Raw genomic sequence first — 19,855 nt, 5'->3', positions numbered from 1 at the left:
ACGTTATTTATTTTCAGTAAATAATGCGATTATTTCAAACTACATCCACATAACTTACATATCCTAAAGGAAACATATTACACATGTGGGAGACAAATTTCCGCACAGAAGTGTAGGTCACAGATTACTAATTCGATTGTGTTGAATGATGTATTTTATTGACGTAAGTACGTCTATACGGAAGGGTCATTCGACAAAAAAAGCGTAACGAAGATGTGTAAGATCCTTATCAACAATGTATAAATATCGACCGACAACAATGGTCAGCTTTTATATGAACTCCTGCGTGTATTGTTATTTTACCTAAGAAACTAATTTATGCGTCATCTGTTTACTCGGCATTGCTGTGTTGCATTATTGCCGTAGACTAGATAATTTTGTGCTGGTAAAAACGTTTTAGAATATCACAAGTACTTATCTTATATCAGAATTATTACATTCCATTACATTACAATTCATTACATTATATTTCATTACATTATATTACATTACATTACAGAGACGTATTTGCGTCAGATTCTCCGTAACCGTGGTTCCACTGTCAACTTTTTTATTTTATTAAATAGATGTAGAATCTCGACACTCCATTAGTAAAAGAAAGATGACTATGTCAAATGAAGAACGGAAGAAGTTAGCTGAAAAACTGGATCAGGAATTGGATGAATTTATTGGAGGATTAGAAAAACGATCATATACCGAAGGATGGCCAGAAGACCGTTGGGAAGAGGTTAGATTTCATACCACGAAACGTACCATTACCGAAAGTTGCTGTAGTGATGTGATACTAGATGCTTGCATCCAGTTGTTTTCTAATATTTCTGAACCTTAGGTAGCAATTCGTGATAAAAATTCATGTTACATTATTTCCTGAAAGTCGAGCCATATTAATCCAACCAAGAAGTACTTATTGGGAACAGTACCACCTCGTTGATAGCTGATTCGTACCGTAACTTGCGCTTTAAGTCAGTGTGCCAAAAAATGACAAGATGTAATGTTGACACAGAAATGTCTCGTGAAAAAACAGTAATAGTAAATGTCACTGATTAGTAACTTTTCAACAAAATGGGATGTAAGAGTTAAATTTCTCAGACCTCCATCTGTTTTGTCAGAATTTTGTGCTGTGGTAATAACCCAAAGGGATTAACTGCTATACCTTGTTCTTGGAGCCATTTCACATCCTCTTAACTAACTCTTCCAAGCTTCATTGTAATGTTATCCACCCATCTCCACAATCATTCTACTGGCTACCTTTCAAGGGCTTGACCACGAATCTCAGACTTTACCGACAGCACAGAGTAAAACCAGCATTGTACTACAGGTGCAATAGCTACTTTGTTAGAACCTCTGCCTTATCTGTCCCCAAATATAAAGTGACAATGATTAAATACAGGGATTGATCTTGTACCCCATCAGTAAGGATTTAAAAATTGATATTATAGTAACTGAAGAAGCAAGGCAGGATTATGATTGCCAGTGATAGGTGAGCCAGGTTTCCCCATCCCAGAAATGTATTCAGTAATTACCAATATTGGCAGAGGGCAGAAAGATAAAATACTCCATAAATTGTATAAGCTACAAAAATATTGGTTTTCAGGATAATGTAATCATGATATATAACATCTTTAATGTAAGTCCTGTAATGCTGTATATTTCAGATAGTCTAATACATGGCTGAGAAATGTTAGGGTAAGTTTTGGGGTGGGGTGGTAATTACAATGTAAAGAATGTGTAGAAAAATGTTCCCATTTTCTTTCTTCATGTTTGTTTAATTAGACTCTCTCAGTCACATATGTCACAGACTGTCACAGGAGAAGATGATTATGAATCATGAATTGGAAAAAAAATGTGAAATTTACCATAGCTTATTTTTAGGTTCAGTACATTCCCAGAATATGCTTTTATGAGCTGACATAAACTTCGTTTAGGATGGCTAGCCCCGTGGACTTGAATTAAACCTGGAATGTCCCAAATACAAAGGAGTAGTCAGTTTTTGATAACCAAGTTCTTTTCTGTGCCCACTTTGAAATTCAGCACTAATTATTGTAATATTAGCACTGGTGTTTAATCAAACCTTTCTGTTGCATATTATATTCTGTCTTGTTTGAATATGTGCGATCACACTTTGTTCAAATGCAGGAAATGGAAAAGCATCCGTTCTTCATGTCTAAAGCACTGGAAGCTGGAGAGCCATTGTCACCACTAATGGAGGGACTCCAGCAGCTCAAATACAGTGAAACTGATAACACACCTCAAGGTACTGTTTGCAATAGATTGGAATTATGTGATGGGAGACAAGTCTTTTGCAGTGTGGCAAGGTTTCACTATATCTGGATACCCTTGCCAGTAGGTTGACTTATTTAAAAAATCCTCATGAGCTCAAATGAAGACACTTTCTGTGTCATTCCTCTTATCATCACTCAGAATCATTCAGCCATTTAATTTAAATCTGTTACTTGCATAGTTGATACAATGTAGTAAATGTGAAACTTCACATTGCTTACAGATTTGGCAGCTGCATATAAAGAAGATGGAAACTATAATTTCAAGTTAAAAAAATATCGCCTTGCAATAATAAGCTACACAGAAGGACTAAGGCAGCGATGTGGAGACTCCCACCTTGAATCAGAATTGTATAATAACCGAGCAGCAGCACATTTCTTCTTGAAAAACTACAGGTGACAGACCACTAATTACTAATTAACTTTTTCAGTCCATGATACGTGTTTGAAGATGGCTGTCTTCTGGGTTGTAGCACTGTGTAGTCTGGTAGAAGTTTAGCATCATTTCAGAGGTCCTTGCTGCCTCCATCATCAAGGTCATATTCAGATTCACTGTCATGAAAAATCTCAAATCCTACCATGATACATGTTCTTCTCTCAGACCATTTTGAATAGTTATAAATTGCCTTTTGTGGGTGTTGCAGTATCTGTAAATGTTAATGAAACCAGAATGTAGACAAGTCACAGTGGCTACAACATGTGTGTATGTGTGACTTTGTGTTATTTACAGTATTTTATTATTTAGAAATCCAAAGAATGCACAGTCATAAGCAATTTTGCTGGATAACTTAAATACAGTAGGACATGTTGAACATCCTGAAACCATTCATGTGTGTGTATGAGGTTTTATCGTGCCATTTTACAGTAATACTAAGAAGTGTGAGAAATACCTTCTTATTTTGTGCTTTTTAAATATATCTGACAGTAGCAAAGCCCTGACAAGACTGTGTGTATTGATAAATGCTAAATGCTTCCTTTACATAATTTTACAGCCCCTCTGAATATTTGGCATTGTTGTAAAATTCAAAAGGTGGGTAATTTTTAAACAGTATCTAAGAAGCAGGAAGCCACGGTGGTCTACCAGTTAGAACGCTGGCCTTGTAATCCTGGGGTCTCGGGTTCGATTCCCGGCGGTGCCCGAATTTATAACTTGTGTTGGGCAAGGCCGTGGTCTAGGCAACACGGAGTTTTCCTCCGGGGGCTTCCCCGGTTTCTCCGTGGCATCCCAACAATTACTCCATTCACACACAGAAGAAGGCAATGGCAAACCACTTCTGGATCATCTGCCAAGAACGTATATGAACAGGTCCCAGTCCGAGAAAAGGATGGAAGGATCCTGTTCATATGGACCTGTCGTCAGACAGAACACTAAATAATAATAAGATGAGGTGCTCTAGCGGTTAGAACGCTGGCCTTGTAATCCTGGGGTCTCGGGTTCGAATTTATAACTTGTGTTGGGCAAGGCCGTGGTCTAGGCAACACAGAGTTTTCCTCCGTGGCATCCCAACAATTACTCCATTCACACACAGAAGAAGGCAATGGCAAACCACTTCTGGATCATCTGCCAAGAACGTATATGAACAGGTCCCAGTCCGAGAAAAGGATGGAAGGATCCTGTTCATATGGACCTGTCGTCAGACAGAACACTAAATAATAATAAGATGAGGTGCTCTAGCGGTTAGAACGCTGGCCTTGTAATCCTGGGGTCTCGGGTTCGAATTTATAACTTGTGTTGGGCAAGGCCGTGGTCTAGGCAACACAGAGTTTTCCTCCGTGGCATCCCAACAATTACTCCATTCACACACAGAAGAAGGCAATGGCAAACCACTTCTGGATCATCTGCCAAGAACGTATATGAACAGGTCCCAGTCCGAGAAGAGAAAAGGATGGAAGGATCCTGTTCATATGGACCTGTCCTCAGACAGAACACTACAAATAAAAAAAATCTAAGAAGCATGAACATTTAGGCATGAAAATTTACAAGTTTATTGATGCTGTGAGCTACAACATTACAGTTACTTAAGAAAAGACACAGACTAAAGCTGAAGACATCACAGTAGCACATGAAACTGTTGAGAAATCTTACTCAGAGAGTGGAAGGAGTTGGGTATAAATTGTTTATTGATAGTTTCTTCTCTTCTGTTTTATTTAATAACCTGACTACTAGAAAAGCAAACTGTTACTAGTGTGTGACCAGATCATATGGATATGTTATGTTGGTGTAAAATACTAAAACATAAACAGGGTGACATGCAAGCTAGAACCAGGTGAGACTTCACTGCAGTAGTATGGAAAGACAAAACAGAAGTTCTTAATACTTTTACTGTATGGTTTTATTAATTTTATGACATAACTAATTCTCTAGCCATTTATCCAGTGGCATCTCACCACTACTTTCTTGGGCTGCTCTCGTCAGAAAAAGACATTTGTACTGTTCACATATATTTTTTCTGATGCAGTATTTGTGAGATACCAATTTTTCCCAAAAGAAATATTTTCAGTATTGAACATCATGCTGGAGATCAAATACTTGCTCCCAATTTGAGTCCAGATTACTCTCAAGAGCATGCATATTAATTTCCTTGGATCGACATCACCAAAACAAGCTTTTTTATGCAGTTGATATATAAGGAACACAACACAGGAGGACATATGAAGGATAAACTCTGATCTTTTTTGGGAGATGTTTGGTTTGAGAAGGCATGTTCGAGGATGTGTTCTTTCAGGTCATGTCTGTTTGACTGTCGAGCAGCACTGAAAATTAGGCCATGTTACTCCAAGGCACAGGCCCGTGCAGCTCAGTGCTGCATGTTTCTGAAACGATACGATGACTGCATCACTCTCTGTGAGAAGATGCTGGTTGCTTGTCCCACTGACAAAACTACTCTGGAACTTCGAGCCAAGGCTATTGCAGGAAAGGTGAGTCAATGGAGCACGTTTTCACATATTAATGCTCTGTATTTAGTCCACATTTGATTTTGTTAGTTTTAACAAATTTGCTAGTCAGTTATATTACAGTGTGTCTGTACAGTTCCTGTTATCAGCAGTAGACTTGTACTCAGGAGGTACGTGGTTCATATCTTGGCCAGGTTACCACGTATCCTGGTTGAGGTTTTTTATATATTTTTATTCTGTCTTTGAGTGTGAATGCCAGAATATTTCTTTTGAATACTCCTACCAACTGACTTGCATCTCCCTTATATTATAACTTCTGCAGTTGAAATGTGTCATTAAGTAATGTAAGAATCAGTTACTGTTAACATTGCCATCTAGATAATAAAATGTTTGTAGTTTAAATGCGTCATGTTTGTGTTTAGTTCAGTAATATATTTATTTATTTCCGTCAATACACAAACTTAGTTGTTAAAATTGGTTTATTAAATCTGATATTTGCGTTGCATTTCAATATTTTTCGTTTTAAATTTAAAAATTGATATACGCAAGTTTTTTGACTGTTATTGCATTGAAACATGTTGTGAAATAAAATAACGAGCGCTAAAATTGTAACATCGTAATAGCGATGATAAGCGCCAAATTTTAAAGTTTAACTTTAATAACACCAATTTTAACAACTAAGTTTGTGTATTGACGGAAATAAATAAATATATTACTGAATAAAATGTTTGTGTAATCAATCTGTCAATAGTCATATTCTCCATTAGATAACAGTAGAACTTATTTCTGACTTTAAACAGAAGGCCATACACAAATCTCTATTTGGGCTCATAAGATTCTTATTTCATGATTGCTGACTATACATCTTGGTTGCAGTTAGTATTTCTATTTCATATGTGGTCTCAGGTTTGATTCTCAGGCTAAGAAAATGTTGAAATAATTCCTAATTATAGATCACAATTGCTTCTTTCTACATCATTCCAATTCTTCATTCAGTATTGTAATCCTCTGCAGTTTTAGAAAGTATTGTTAAGTATAATAATAAAAAACTGCCCTCTAGTTATTGTTCTGATGGTTTGTAACGTTAAAGAGCTCATATTTTTAAAGTGCTCACCAGCTCCTGAGAAGGCGGTATCAAAGACAACAGAATACATAGACTTGATTAAAAAGTATCCATAAAGGTGAAAAGAAAATTCATGTCAGTGGTACAAATTATAGATGTGAAAAATCAGAATTTACCTTAGAAGCAGAAGCTTGTATGTATAATATTTAAACATTTAGTCTGTACTTTAAAGATTGTTTAACACTGTTTAAGGAAGTAATTGCTGTTTATTCAGAGAATCATACAGACACAAATAAATATATTCTGTGGTCAAAATGCAGAATTAATAATTATTAAAGCTGGTGGTACACGTACACACTGCTAGGTTTTAAAGGGCTAATGCCGATGCAGGTGAATGGAGGTGAGATGAACAAATAATTTAGAACATAGATATTTCCAAAATTCCCTTGGTTTAAATTCACACATTACAATCATGAGCTACTAAGCCTTGTTCCACATTTATAATTTTAATGATTATGAGAGGTGTTAGCACAGTGTAATATCATAGTGGGGAAGGGGAATGTGAGGATTTGTTTCCCCATATTTGCTATAGGTCATACACAGATGGGAGAGAGACAAAATCACAGTTCACAAGCATCTGTAGCATTTTCAAGAAGTTAAAACAAGTTTGAAAACTGAAAGATAAAAACAAATAATCTGGACTTGAGGTTCTCACAGCGGTGAGTATGAAGATATCCGTCTTCTGGGTTATTGCGCTGTGTAGTCTGGTCGATGTTAACCAACGTTTCAGAGGTCATACTGCCTCCATCATCAGGGCGATGAGTCTAAAGATTTCTGTCTTCTGGGTTGTTGCGCTGTGTAGTCTGGTAGATGTTTACCAACGTTTCGGAGGTCATACTGCCTCCATCATCAGGGCGATGAGTCTAAAGATTTCTGTCTTCTGGGTTGTTGCGCTGTGTAGTCTGGTAGATGTTTACCAACGTTTCGGAGGTCATACTGCCTCCGTCATCAGGGCGATGAATATGCCATCTCCTCACACCCTATTGGCATATTCATCGCCCTGATGACGGAGGCAGTATGACCTCCGAAACGTTGGTTAACATCGACCAGACTACACAGCGCAATAACCCAGAAGACGGATATCTAAATAATCTGGAGTATGTGCGTTACCTTCTTGTGATTTTAAGTACATCTTTGGTTCCATATTCTGAAATTGCATGCAGCATTTAAAATTAATATGTATTTATGCTTGTATTTTGCATCAGAAAATAGAAGAGCGAAATGCCCGGAAGCAAAATATGGCTAAAAGAAAGGAAGAAGAGAGGGATCAGGCGTTGCTGACAGCCATAAAAGAGAGAGGCATTCAGATAAAAGGGACAGGTGAGGAATACATACTGAGGATATCAACATTTTTGTACTTAACAAAGAACAAGATAAACTGGAAATATAGCATGTATGGAAGACACACAAAATATTTATTGGAAAATCTCTCATAGGAGAGACCACTTTGGAGAATAACACATTCCTACATTATGAAAGGATAAACTGACTTATACGAGGCTCGTCCACAATGTAAGTTTCCCTGGGGCCGTTTACAGAAACAAAACACAATTTCATGGAAATATTTATTGCAACAGATACAGCAAGTCTCCAGCTATTTTTCAACATATTCGCCACCGGAATTGAGACATTGGTCATACCGTGGGACCAACTTTTGAATACCTGTGTCGTAGAAGTCTGCCGCCTGGGATTGGAACCACTGTGTGACAACCATCTCCGCCTCTCTGTCATTCTCAAAACGCTGACGCTGACCGGACAGGAATTTCTTGAGGTGTAGGAAAAGATGGAAATCACTGGGAGCGAGGTACGGGCTGTAGGGTGAATGATTAAACACCTCCCAGCTGAACTCCTGCAGGAGACTTGCTGTCCGTCGAGCCGTGTGCGGCCTAGCGTTATCACTGACCGCACTTCACAGTCGGCGGGAGCTGGAATAAGAACCACCATCTTCAACAGCTGCAACGATGCTACTGTGAGAACGCGGGAAGTACCGTTAGTGCATGCGCCATGCTACGTCATTGCTCTATCACGTACGCACAGTCGCTTCGCGCAATATAAGGTTTGCTAGCTGTGGGACGAGTGGGAAACTTACTTTGTGGACGCGTCTCGTATATTTAACTTGAGGATAGGGTCCAATGGTGGGCTTATGTGAACATGGTGATGAGCCTTTGGGTTCCATAACAAGGAATTTTTTTTATGGCTGAATATCAATAACTTCATGCCTCTGAGTTAGCTAGTCTCAGTCAGCCAGTAGTTAGTCTGGTATTCTGTCAGTCAGTGAGTCTGCTAGGTAGACATCACTCATTGGTTGATTGGAGAAGTATTCTGGACACATTTAACTCCCCTCTATAATTACTGCTTTCTAACAAGACTCTTGATAAGATTAGCCCAAATGTTTTTGACAAAGGTGTCATTAAACATGCTTTTATTAGTGGAGAGAACATCAGAAGGTAGATCTACTTCCATCATCAGGTAAAACTGTTTAAGTTGGGTTTATTGAAAAAATCTGATCTCAGTCCCTGAAACATTGCACATTTTTTAAACATAAAGACAAAAATGCCCCACTAATATGCATGTTTAAACTCTTTGATGGGTGCGAAACATGGTATCTCACTCAGAGGGAGGAACACAGATTGCAGGTGTTTGAGAATCGGGTGTTGAGGAGGATATTTGGGCCTAAGAGGGAAGACGATGGGGCGTGGAGGAAACTGCATAATGACGAGCTTAAAAATCTGTACTCCTCCCCCAATATTGTCAGGGTGATTAAGGCGAGAAGAGTGAGATGGGCGGGACATGTAGCGCGCATGGATGGGACAAGAGGTGTGCACCGGGTACTGGTTGGGAAACCTGAAGGGAACAGACCGCTGGGGAGACCTAGACGTAGATGGGAGGATAATCTCAGGCGGGATCTATGGGAGATAGGAGTTGAAGGAAACTGGATTTTGTTGGCCCAGGACAGGGTCCGGTGGAGGGCTTTGGTTAGTTTGGTGATGAACCTTCGGGTTCGGTAAGCCATCTAGTTAGTTAGTTAGTTAGGTAGGCAAGATATTGAAGAATTGGACACCTTTCCTTTTACATAACTTACCTATGTACCATATATCCTGTTCTCTATCAAATTAAAGATGGATATTTCACAGATATCAATTAATTAATGAATAATGATTTCCATTACTTTAATATTGCAAACGTTTAAACATATGGAATATCACCAAAGGGATATGATTCCATTCTCTTTCTTCATATTAACTGTTTGCAGATCTGTCCATGTCAACACTAGAACCATGCAGTCCAATGGTCGCACAGGGGCGTGTCCACTTGGATGACAGTGGCAGCTTGGTGTGGCCTGTCATGTTCCTATATCCAGAGTACCAAGTCACTGACTTCGTTCAAGAATTCCATGAGGACAACACGTGAGTCTTCTTGGTTTCCTGTAAAGTCTTTGCACACCTTTTCTGAATTAGGAATTCTCTCATATTGTATCTCTAAATCTCATTCTCTAATGTATTATGTTTTTTATTCTTAACCATTAGAGCTTGATTCTGTTGGCAGGTTCTCACAACATCTCAGTACCATGTTCGAATCACCTCCTGAGTGGGATAAGGATTCCTCTTACATTCTTTCTGAGCTTAACATATATTATGAGTGCCAATCTGATCGTACACTGCATCCAGTTGATGCCTGTGATACACTTGGTCAAGTTCTACCAAAACAAAGGTGAGTCATGCCATAAAATTCAAGTTAAAGGTTTATATGTGGCAATCTTAGTCACGCAAACTGATGTTATTATTATTAAGTGTTCTGTCTTACGACAGGTTCATTGCTCTGCCCAAACAGAGCTCTCCCGTTGTCCTTATTCTCGGCTTCTCGCTTTAATTCCTGTAACGTCATCTTCCTTCCTTGTTTCAGATCGTCGGTTAGCTGTATCAATCTTCTTCCCAGTCCTCGCTTTCCTTCAACCTGGCCTTCGGTGATATCACTCAGTAATCCATTCCTTCTCATAATATGTCCCAGCCAGTTAGCTTTCCTTCGTGTAATCGCCTGCAGAATGTTTCTTTGCTCGTTGACTCTCCTCAATACTTCTTCGTTGGTCACTCGATCCGTCCACCTGATCTTCTCTATTCTTCTCCAACACCACATTTCGAAACTCTCCAGGTATTTCTGTTCCTTCTTCCTGAGTGTCCAAGTCTCTGCTCCATACGTAACACTTCACTAGTTTCTTCTTCATCTCCAAGCCCAACTTGCTAGCGAGAAGTATCCTCCTCTTGACGAAAGCTGCCTTGGCCATGGCTATCCTTGCTTTTACTTCCTTGGTGCATAGGGCGTCCGTCGTGACTATGCTTCCCAAGTACTTGAAATGCTCCACATTCTCTGATGTATTGTACAGAAAAATACAAAATATTTATTCAAATATAAAAATGCTTCAATGGACATAGAAAAAGGCAACATCCTTTCTTTCATAATTAGAATTTGTAATACACACTGGTTTGTCATCAAAAGTTTTATTTGACATAACTCCTTTCTGTGAGGTGGAATTCTGTGTGCTGTAAAGTCTTTTTGACAAATTAGGTTGTTCTGAGAGTGGAGAAAGGTTGCAGAACACTGGTCTAAAGAAATTCCAGTGCATCATTTTACCATTAAAGTTCTAAGACCTTTCCAGAAATAGTGTGCAATGGATAAATACAGAGTGACTTTATTGTGGTTCCAGTTATGTGGTATGTGGAGGTACACCATGTTTCTTGGTGACTGTTAGAGGAAGCAAAGCTGAATGTTGTCTGCTGGCCAGATATTCGTAACAGAGAGGTAAATATTGCAATGTTATAATCTTGAAGTTAGGAAGGATGTCGATTGTACAATAAACATGGAAGAAACCTCTTCATGATGATACACGATGGTATGTGTATAATTCCAGAACATTTCTTCATAAAATAATTAAGGAATAATAGATTTAAAATAAGGATCAGCAGGGGAAAGCCGTGACAAGTCTGTTGGGATATTTTATCAACTTTTTGCTGTAATGTTCAATTATTCTGGATACATTCGGTGGTGGTTTCAACATAGTGGTGATTCTCTGAGTGAGGGAAGGTTTGGAACATGGTGGGTTTTCAAGGGTGTGAACTGTATTGCTGTCTCACACTCTTGCATCAGTGTGCAACCAGCTGTAACTATGTTCATGTCACAGTGGTTTGTAATGTATAGTGAAAGAACATTATTTGTTGGGAGGACTGTGGTTTTCTTTCCCCAAACACCCATCAGAACCCCTTGGTTTCTGAAAAAATGAAATATACTACTTATATATATTTATTCATTACACAAACACATATATTAACTTATGAAATAGAAACGTTTCAAAATAATATAATTCTTTCGTTCAGTATAGACATGGCAAAGCCTAATCATTTATTTGCAACACTTCATTGAATCTTGTCATTTATCACATCACCAAATGAAGACTTGATTATGTTGTGAATGTGAAATTTGCTAGTTTAAAAATTCCAGTGTTCGCAGTAGCTATGTTTTGTTAAGATAATTCTCACTCTTTCATTGCTTTGGACATTACCCGGGATAGCTTAGTTAGTAAAGTGACAGGCTATGGGTTGAATTACCAGCATTCACTTCCTGGAAAGAGGAGGGCTTTTTCTCTTTTCCACCACCTAACTTATTCATCCAAATGTTAAAAAAACTACATTAAATCATCAAACCAAATTATTCAACTCAAACTGGTATGTGAAATTTTAGGTTCTCATGGCAGTGAAGATGTCAAGTGTTCTGCCTCGTTGTGATGCCATATGGACTCGTAGCTATATACCAGCATTTTGGAATGACATAATATCTCGAAGATATCCGTCTTCTGGGTTATTGCGCTGTGTAGTCATACTGCCTCCGTCATCAGGGCGATGAATATCATCGCCCTGATGACGGAGGCAGTATGACCTCTGAAACGTTGGTTAACATCGACCAGACTACACAGCGCAATAACCCAGAAGACGGATATCTTCATACTCTGATGACAGAGGCAGTATGACCTCTGAAACGTTGGTTAACATCGACCAGACTACACAGCGCAATAACCCAGAAGACGGATATCTTCATACTCACCGCTGTGAGAACCTCAAGTCTTACACATATCATCTCCATTTTCAGGGCATCCCTGAAGTTAGAGATTGAATATAACCCCATTTAGATAATTTTTCAACATACCACCTAGGATGATGTATGTGTTAAATTGTGATCACATCTGATGGATAATTAAAAGTATAATAGAATAGAAAAAAAGAAGACTTGCAAGGGTGGGTTTGGACGTAGATAGTTGACTAACCAAGAACTGTTGGCCTCTGATCAACGACGTAAAGAAGTAAAATATCAGATTACAGGAAGCGCTCCGAAAGGATTAGCCATCGTTGTCGTCAAAAAATGACGTCATCAGCAATATCACCTTATATTTGTTTATACACGGGGGTTAGTTTAGTGTCTTACTCAAGATTTTAAAACGCAACCAACCCCCTTCGGTGTTTTGGTCAAGTGTTTAAACCCCCCATTCGGGGGGGTTAGTTTAGTTTCTTACTCAGGGGTTAAAACACTTGAATGAGACACTAAACTAACTCCCCTTCGGGACTAACCAAGGTTGGTTGCGTTTTACAAACTTGACCAACCCCCCCCTAGGAGCTCCGAAAGGAGCGCCCTGCTCTAGTTTGTGAAATTTTAGGTTCTCATGGCAGTGAAGATGTTAGTGTTCTGCCTCGTTCTGATGCCATATGGACTCATAGCTATATACCAGCATTTTGGAGTGACATATCATCTCCATTTTCAGGGCATCCCTGAAGTTAGAGATTGAATATAACCCCATTTAGATAATTTTTCAACATACCACCTAGGATGATGTATGTGTTAAATTGTGATCACATCTGATGGATAATTAAAAGTATTATGCAATTAGTTGCACCAAATAACTTAAAACAGCAGGTTGGAATATACATCATAGAAAATCTAGCAAATACGGTGTACAGGCATACAATGCAAAACAAAGACGTATATGGATATTCTGTTCATTTATATGTAAATGTATGTAAGGTGAATCGTTTGCTGAAACTTGCTAGTACAGTTTCTGGGTTATGCCAACACAAGCAGTCATCTTACATATTCAATGACAAATGAAGACTTCAGCAAGAGTGCTCTTTGTAATCTGGTCTGGACTTTGTTGAAGTTCTGTTCAAAAAGTCTCAAGATTTCTTCTGTTCAGCAGCAAACTAAACAGCCTGTCGCTGAGTAGTACATGCAGTGCAACGTTTAACAGAACTTGGCATGTCAACATAAATGCGGCACTTCATGCTTCTGATCGGGTCACGCAAACCAGTTCCTGTGCAAAATGCTAAGCGATGAATTTTTTGTAGGTACACAGATACTTGATGAAGTGATTCAAGAGGTTGAGTCGGCACCCCCGCAGGTAGCTTGAGCTTCATTTCTCTGAAGAAAACAGCTGGGACAAGACACTCTGCAAACACAACTCCTTTATCAGCTATGAGGCGACCTGTGTGATTGGCTGGCAACCTGCTGAATGCCACAAACCTGCGGATAACAGAAAATATAAGCATGGCATATCTTAGGATTTCCTGTGTGCAAGATATTTCATAATGCTATATCCAGTATCTACTACAGCAGTTATTGGATAAGATATAGATGATGCAAGTGATGAATCAGGACTTGGGAAGGAAGGACTATTATTATTATTATTAAGTGTTCTGTCTTACGACAGGTCCATTGCTCTGCCCAAAAAGAGCTCTCCAGTTGTCCCTATTCTCGGCTTCTCGCTTTAATTCCTGGAACGTCATCTTCTTTCCTTGTTTAAGGTCGTCGGTTAGCTGTATCAATCTTCTTCCCAGTCCTCGCTTTCCTTCAACCTGGCCTTCGGTGATATCACTCAGTAATCCATTCCTTCTCATAATATGTCCCAGCCAGTTAGCTTTCCTTCGTGTAATCGCCTGCAGAATGTTTCTTTGCTCGTTGACTCTCCTCATTACTTCTTCGTTGGTCACTCGATCCGTCCACCTGATCTTCTCTATTCTTCTCCAACACCACATTTCAAAACTCTCCACGTATTTCTGTTCCTTCTTCCTGAGTGTCCAAGTCTCTGCTCCATACGTAACACTTCACTAGTTTCTCCTTCATCTCCAAGCCCAACTTGCTAGTGAGAAGTATCCTCTTCTTGACGAAAGCTGCCTTGGCCATGGCTATCCTTGCTTTTACTTCCTTGGTGCATAGGGCGTCCGTCGTGACTATGCTTCCCAAGTACTTGAAATGCTCCACATTCTCCATCTGTTGGTTTCCAATTACAACGTTCAATGGTTCTGCTCTCGGTGCTATCCTCATTACCTTTGATTTTTGAATGTTGATTTCCATTCCATACTCTCTACCTGTTTCCACTATAGCCTTTTTAAGACTCCCAAATTGGAAGTAAACACTAGGCCATAATATTTGAAGAGTATTAACATCTTCAGTAAAAAATAAATAAAAAGGTACATCTACCACATTGACCTTGGAGTTACTTTTTTAAATACTTTAGCAGCATGCCTCAGATTTCATTTCAGGCAGTAAATTCGAGAAATCTGTTAAAGGAATGTACATTTTATGATGTTGGTCCCTTCATCATAAAACAAAACATTTCTTTCATAACTACAGGTTGTTTTAATTTAATCTCACATGTGAACCCCCATGCCCTTTGAATCTGGCACTAATGTTGCTTCTTTTTCCCACTGAAACTATGCACTGTTGTTCAAGGTGTGAATTAAAAAGAGAATTTATTTGCAAGTAACCATTATTAATGGTATGCAATCAGGTATAATATTTCCTGTCACTGGTAACAGTTTTTCAGGGCTGCAGCTGCACGCTGCAATCCAAATGATTAGATATGCCAGACATTGAATCTAATCAACATATTTATACCCAAAGGAGATGAGGTAATGGAGAAAGTTACACAGTGAGGATCTTCAAAATTTATAATCTTTTACCATAATTTCTGGGCGTGATTAAATCCAAATAGATGAGATAAATGGGTAGGATTTTGAGGTTCTTGCTGTGGTGAGCACAAACATGTGTTGTAGTGCCATGTAGTCTGATGGAAGTTTGCCACCATTTCAGCAAGTACTCTACCAGACTACATGGCACTACACAGAAAATAGCCATCTTCAAGATGAATGGGGTGTGTAGCATTCAAGGGGGATATTAGGATTCCTTTAGATTTTAGTTGGAAAACCTCATGATAACAGACTACTTAGGAGACCTGTGTATAAACAGGAGGAAAATATGAAAGTGGATCTTTAAAAAAACCGCAAACTTGGTTGTGGTTATGAAATTGAGGATACAGTGCACTGTGAGGGCCTTTGCGAGTACATTAATGAATACTCAGGTTCTATAAAAGCATAGACGACCCTAAATCAAATAGTTTAACAATAAGTCTGATCAGCATTAACAGTTTTTGCAATCTTTTCTCTCAATATAATCAACAGTGACATTGTAAAATGTAAGTTAATGTTTAAATCATCGTAACCAAAACAAACCTTCCATTGGGATCCTTATGCATGGCCCATAATGATGATGGAAGTTTAATATTACTTGCCTCCTTATGCAGTACCTGTAAATAAAGCAGTGAACATTTCTACTAAGTACTTGAAAACTTAAACAAGTTATATATACACATATGTAAATGAACATCAGTAAAATACACTATGGAGTAAAAGCTTATGAATAAGCAACACACCAGATACCTAATTCCCAACAGAAAACTATTTCATTGAGGGTGTTTATATAGTAGTAGCATATCTGAGTTGTGTTTTGGAGGTATACAGTTTGAGCTGACAACATTTTTCTTCAGTTTTATATAACAGTCAGCCTGGTACTTTAATACATATAGGCCATGACTACTTCCTACCCAGCTACTCACACTGTCTGAGATTTGAGGTTCTTGAAGGTAACTGTTGTCACCTGTCATACCTCATATGTGAACAAATGCTTTTCCTCTTGTTCACTACTCTGGTCTGCAGCTCCATTGTCTTGCAACAGCTCACTCTCTTCCTCAAGGGTTACCTCTGCATTTGAGTGCTGGTCAAATTTCAATCTTGTTTCTTCAGAACCATCTTCCTCATGCATCTTTTGTAATTCATCCTCCATTTCTTCCATCCTTTAATATGTGAATAGTGACATGTAATAAACCATTTAAATTATACATAGCTTAATTTCCTTATTTTCCTTCCATATCATTTTCAATTCATTATCCAAAATCCCACCATTCAACACTGTATAGTCTGTTACTGTGAGTAAAATTAAATAAATATGACGATTTTCGTAACATTAAGCCGAACTAGTATATAGTAAACACAAGGAACAGTAATATGGTTCTTACCTGCTCCTCTGTAACCATTCGGTTTGGAAGCAAAAGACTAGTTAGCCCATCCACCCTCAAATTAATAAAACTTATAGGTTATGTATATCTTATTCGTGCATCTGATGGTATCATACTTTAACAGGAAACTGTAATGAAACGTATATCTACTGAATTGTTGAGAAATTATATGTGGGATACAAGATTACAGAAAATCATAATGACAATGCCAGAGCGTATCAATTTCGATTTCTTCGACCGTCATTACCCCCTTCAATACGGAAACCGGCAGTGCTACCAACTAGTAAGAAAAACGCCAGCAGCTATGGTAGTTTGTAAGTGTTCTTTGCACTTTGGCGCAGGCCGAGAACACGCCACTTTCTTCCATGAAACTAGACAATCCTCATAACCGGAATGATTCCTGAAACACTTCGCAGAAATGGGATATGCGACCATTGTTGCAACAATAAGGACAGAGGTCATTGTGAACTGAGAATGGTCACCATTTCCGCTATTGAAATAATGACCTTTGATACTATTTGTTATTCCTTTCAAGCAAGTAACAAGTCATAACAATTAACGCAGCAACATACTGACAGTGGAGGCGGAGCCAATGAGGAAAATGATATGTACGGCCCCTTACGAAAAAAAATACACTTTAGGTATATTTTGTTAAAAATACGTCGAACATGCTTAATAAGAACACGCAAACCCAAATAATAACACTAATAACATCATTAGTTAAACGCTGAGAAGTGCTGAAGACTAATACAAGCTACCAACAATGCTAATTATTCAGAAACATTAAGAGATGTAATCGAACAGAACACAGACAATCTGCCGTCAACAGTAGCGTTTTATGGAAAACTTAAAAATTTTCGTTTCTTGTCAATGGGATTTTCTCTAAATCGTTCTGTTCCCCTGTCAAAAATATTTCTATTTCATTTTCCAGTCTTCTGACACTGCGTTAATATATAAATCAAATAATGATGGGGAGAGTCGACATCCTTGTTACAGACCTTTATGAACTTCTAAAAGAGTTCCATATTCTTATTTTCCATTTTAATGTCAATATTACTGCTGTCATATCAGGCTTTGGTGTTACTGAAAAAAAATACAGTAAATTGCATCTAGTTAGTTACAGTAGTTGCTATTAATAAATGCACAGGAAATGCTTTTTGCACTACGAATTTTAAGAGGGAATTAGAGATAAGCCGAAAGGAGTTTCGCCTTCTTTGGACACGATAGTACAAATAGACATAGTTCAAGAAGCTGGGACTCAGATGAAACTTTGGGTGTTGGAAATGTTTATTGGTTTAATAGAGAAACAATATGGAACTTGTAATTGGAGATGTTATTAGCTGACAATGTTTGTGAATTGTTTCTAGAATGAAGAAGGTTGTGATAATTATGGGGTTCTATAGCTGCATTTTATATGGCAGTGATATTTATTTCTGTTAGATTTGCTTAGTGAAAAAGAAATGGTAAGCATTTCCTCCTTTCCATGACCCCCGTTAAAATAGGCTTTACATGATAGAAGATATTTTTTATAAACTGTAGTATTAAATTGTACATTTATGTGAAATGGGCACATATGGACGAAGTAAAATAATAATTTGTTCTTTCATTAACAATCTGGACATTTAAAAATCTATATGGAAACTAAAATACTCCAGTGATGAATGAAGAATTAGGCATATTCAGAAATATATGTACACATTTAGTAATAGTGTCATACTCTGTTGGGTTGGCGAACATGGTCAGACGTAAACTCGCGTCCGATCCAAGATCTGGTCAGAAAGCCTGCGCGTTTACGAGGTCCCACATTCGTTCTTATGGTGGAAGACCGTAAGGTAGTGGTGTGTTGTTGATCTGACAGTTTCTCTTTCTTGTTGCAAAATACATAGGTGTGTAGAGAAACTGTGTTAAAATTGATGATTTATGTTTTCTTGACTAAGAGTGCTTTTATTGTGGCGTTGATAAGAACGAACGTATTCTTTGTGTTCTTGCAGTGGTGCTAAATTTGTTGTTGAAGTTTCGTGCAGTGTTTATGAAGACGCAAGTCCCGGCCTGAAATCAGCATGAATATATCAGTGCTTTGGTGCGGGTCTGCACTTCTGCTACTCTGTTCGCTGGGTGAGTAACTCGGTAATTTCAACGTATTCAATGAACAAGTAGTAACGCCGGTTTCGATAACACGTGCAGCCTTTGTTTATAATCATATCGGTGTAATGTAATAATACACCGAATCACTCTGTACTTTTCTGGTTGCATCAAGATTTGATTCCTGAAAAATTGTTCACGCCGTATCTCATTCCGAAGGCCCTTGCTTTGTACCATATTGTTGCTATTTGGGCATTCTTTTCCGCAGACCGTAGTAAATGCTGACATGCTCCCTTCCTACTCGTAATTAATTTACATTCTACGGCAACCACCCCATTGTATGCATTATCTCTTAATGTGCAACGTGGGCATCTTAAAACCATGGGTTTATCATTGTGTATGAATAACGCTTACGATACAGCGGTGTATCATAAGAGCCGCTTATGCATGTACCGCGCATTTATTTACGTTTGAAATTTCAAGAACAGTCCCTTCTCAAGCTTGTGAGTTTGAAAACGAGATAAGTGAAGTAATTTACATTGTTAACTTGCTAGACAGTCTGTTGTGTGCGTAGCAAGTGCGACGTTAGAACTGTGGAAACGTAAGAATTGCGCGCTTTGTTTGAAATTTGGTGATAAGGTAGGCTAACACTTTCCTTCGTGATTATGCCGTGAAAGCGGCTGTATATTGTCAGGTGCGACATTTCGCACCTCGGCAGTCGAAGGACTTGTGTAGTTTTTTTAAAGGGTTGCGGTGTTGTGAATGGAGTGTTTTGTGTAGGAATGACGATATATCATTTTGGAAAATCCTGGCGTGCTAGCTTTAGTGATTTCGAACATCTCATCTTCATTTAGTGATAACGACGTTAATAATGATACTAATTATAATAGAAATTAAAAACAAAAGTAATTTCAATAAACGTGGCATAGGCCAGCAGCTATTCGGTTTCTTTGCTTATCGGTTAAATTGTAGGCCTCATCGCGCTACAACATATTGGACCGTGTTACTCAGAATAAGTTTGGCCAGTTTAGTTCACATTAATGCTTTAAATGTTCTTTAGGAATTTAATAAAGGGAAAACACAACG

General features: G+C 38.3%; 3 protein-coding genes across 55 annotated transcripts in view; 2 read left to right on the top strand and 1 right to left on the bottom strand.

Annotated features, from left to right (window-relative positions):
• Window positions 1-145: 145 nt before the first annotated feature.
• Window positions 146-14,822, top strand: Dpit47 (DNA polymerase interacting tpr containing protein of 47kD). Of its 5 annotated transcripts, none has more exons than XM_087358501.1 (10): window positions 146-163; window positions 567-727; window positions 2,137-2,254; window positions 2,504-2,675; window positions 5,006-5,198; window positions 7,503-7,617; window positions 9,551-9,704; window positions 9,844-10,008; window positions 11,000-11,094; window positions 13,683-14,822. In XM_087358501.1, exons 2-9 carry the CDS (start codon window positions 602-604, stop codon window positions 11,085-11,087), a joined length of 1,131 nt encoding a protein of 376 aa, XP_087214627.1. In that variant the 5' UTR covers window positions 146-163; window positions 567-601; the 3' UTR covers window positions 11,088-11,094; window positions 13,683-14,822. The 5 variants fall into 5 exon arrangements, with proteins under 5 accessions (XP_087214627.1, XP_021929520.2, XP_021929518.2 ...); XM_022073828.2 differs by having other exon boundaries at window positions 153-262; XM_022073826.2 differs by lacking the exon at window positions 146-163 and adding an exon at window positions 199-217.
• Window positions 11,577-16,972, bottom strand: LOC110834553 (uncharacterized). The gene is made up of 4 exons (XM_022073831.2): window positions 16,688-16,972; window positions 16,279-16,465; window positions 15,846-15,919; window positions 11,577-13,857 (listed from the first exon to the last, which is right to left on the bottom strand). The coding sequence occupies exons 2-4, from the start codon at window positions 16,462-16,464 to the stop codon at window positions 13,539-13,541; spliced, it is 579 nt and encodes a 192-aa protein (XP_021929523.2). The 5' UTR covers window position 16,465; window positions 16,688-16,972; the 3' UTR covers window positions 11,577-13,538.
• Window positions 16,973-18,466: 1,494 nt separating this feature from the next.
• The window catches only part of Dscam1 (Down syndrome cell adhesion molecule 1), a 183,743-nt gene continuing 182,354 nt past the window's right edge, over window positions 18,467-19,855 (top strand). For all 49 annotated transcript variants that reach the window (XM_087360755.1, XM_087360578.1, XM_087360570.1 and 46 more), the window contains exons 1-2: window positions 18,467-18,573; window positions 18,679-18,802. In XM_087360755.1, the coding sequence (XP_087216881.1) occupies window positions 18,748-18,802 (55 nt within the window). In that variant the 5' untranslated portion in view covers window positions 18,467-18,573; window positions 18,679-18,747. The remainder of the gene's footprint in view (window positions 18,574-18,678; window positions 18,803-19,855) is intronic.

The sequence above is a fragment of the Zootermopsis nevadensis genome, unplaced genomic scaffold (genome assembly GCF_977971745.1).
Source record: "Zootermopsis nevadensis isolate Lab colony 2312 unplaced genomic scaffold, Znev_1.0 Znev_ptg000003l, whole genome shotgun sequence".
NCBI lineage: Eukaryota > Metazoa > Arthropoda > Insecta > Blattodea > Termopsidae > Zootermopsis > Zootermopsis nevadensis.
The sequence above is the reverse complement of the archived record's forward strand: the minus strand, read 5'-3'. Positions and strand labels throughout refer to the sequence as shown.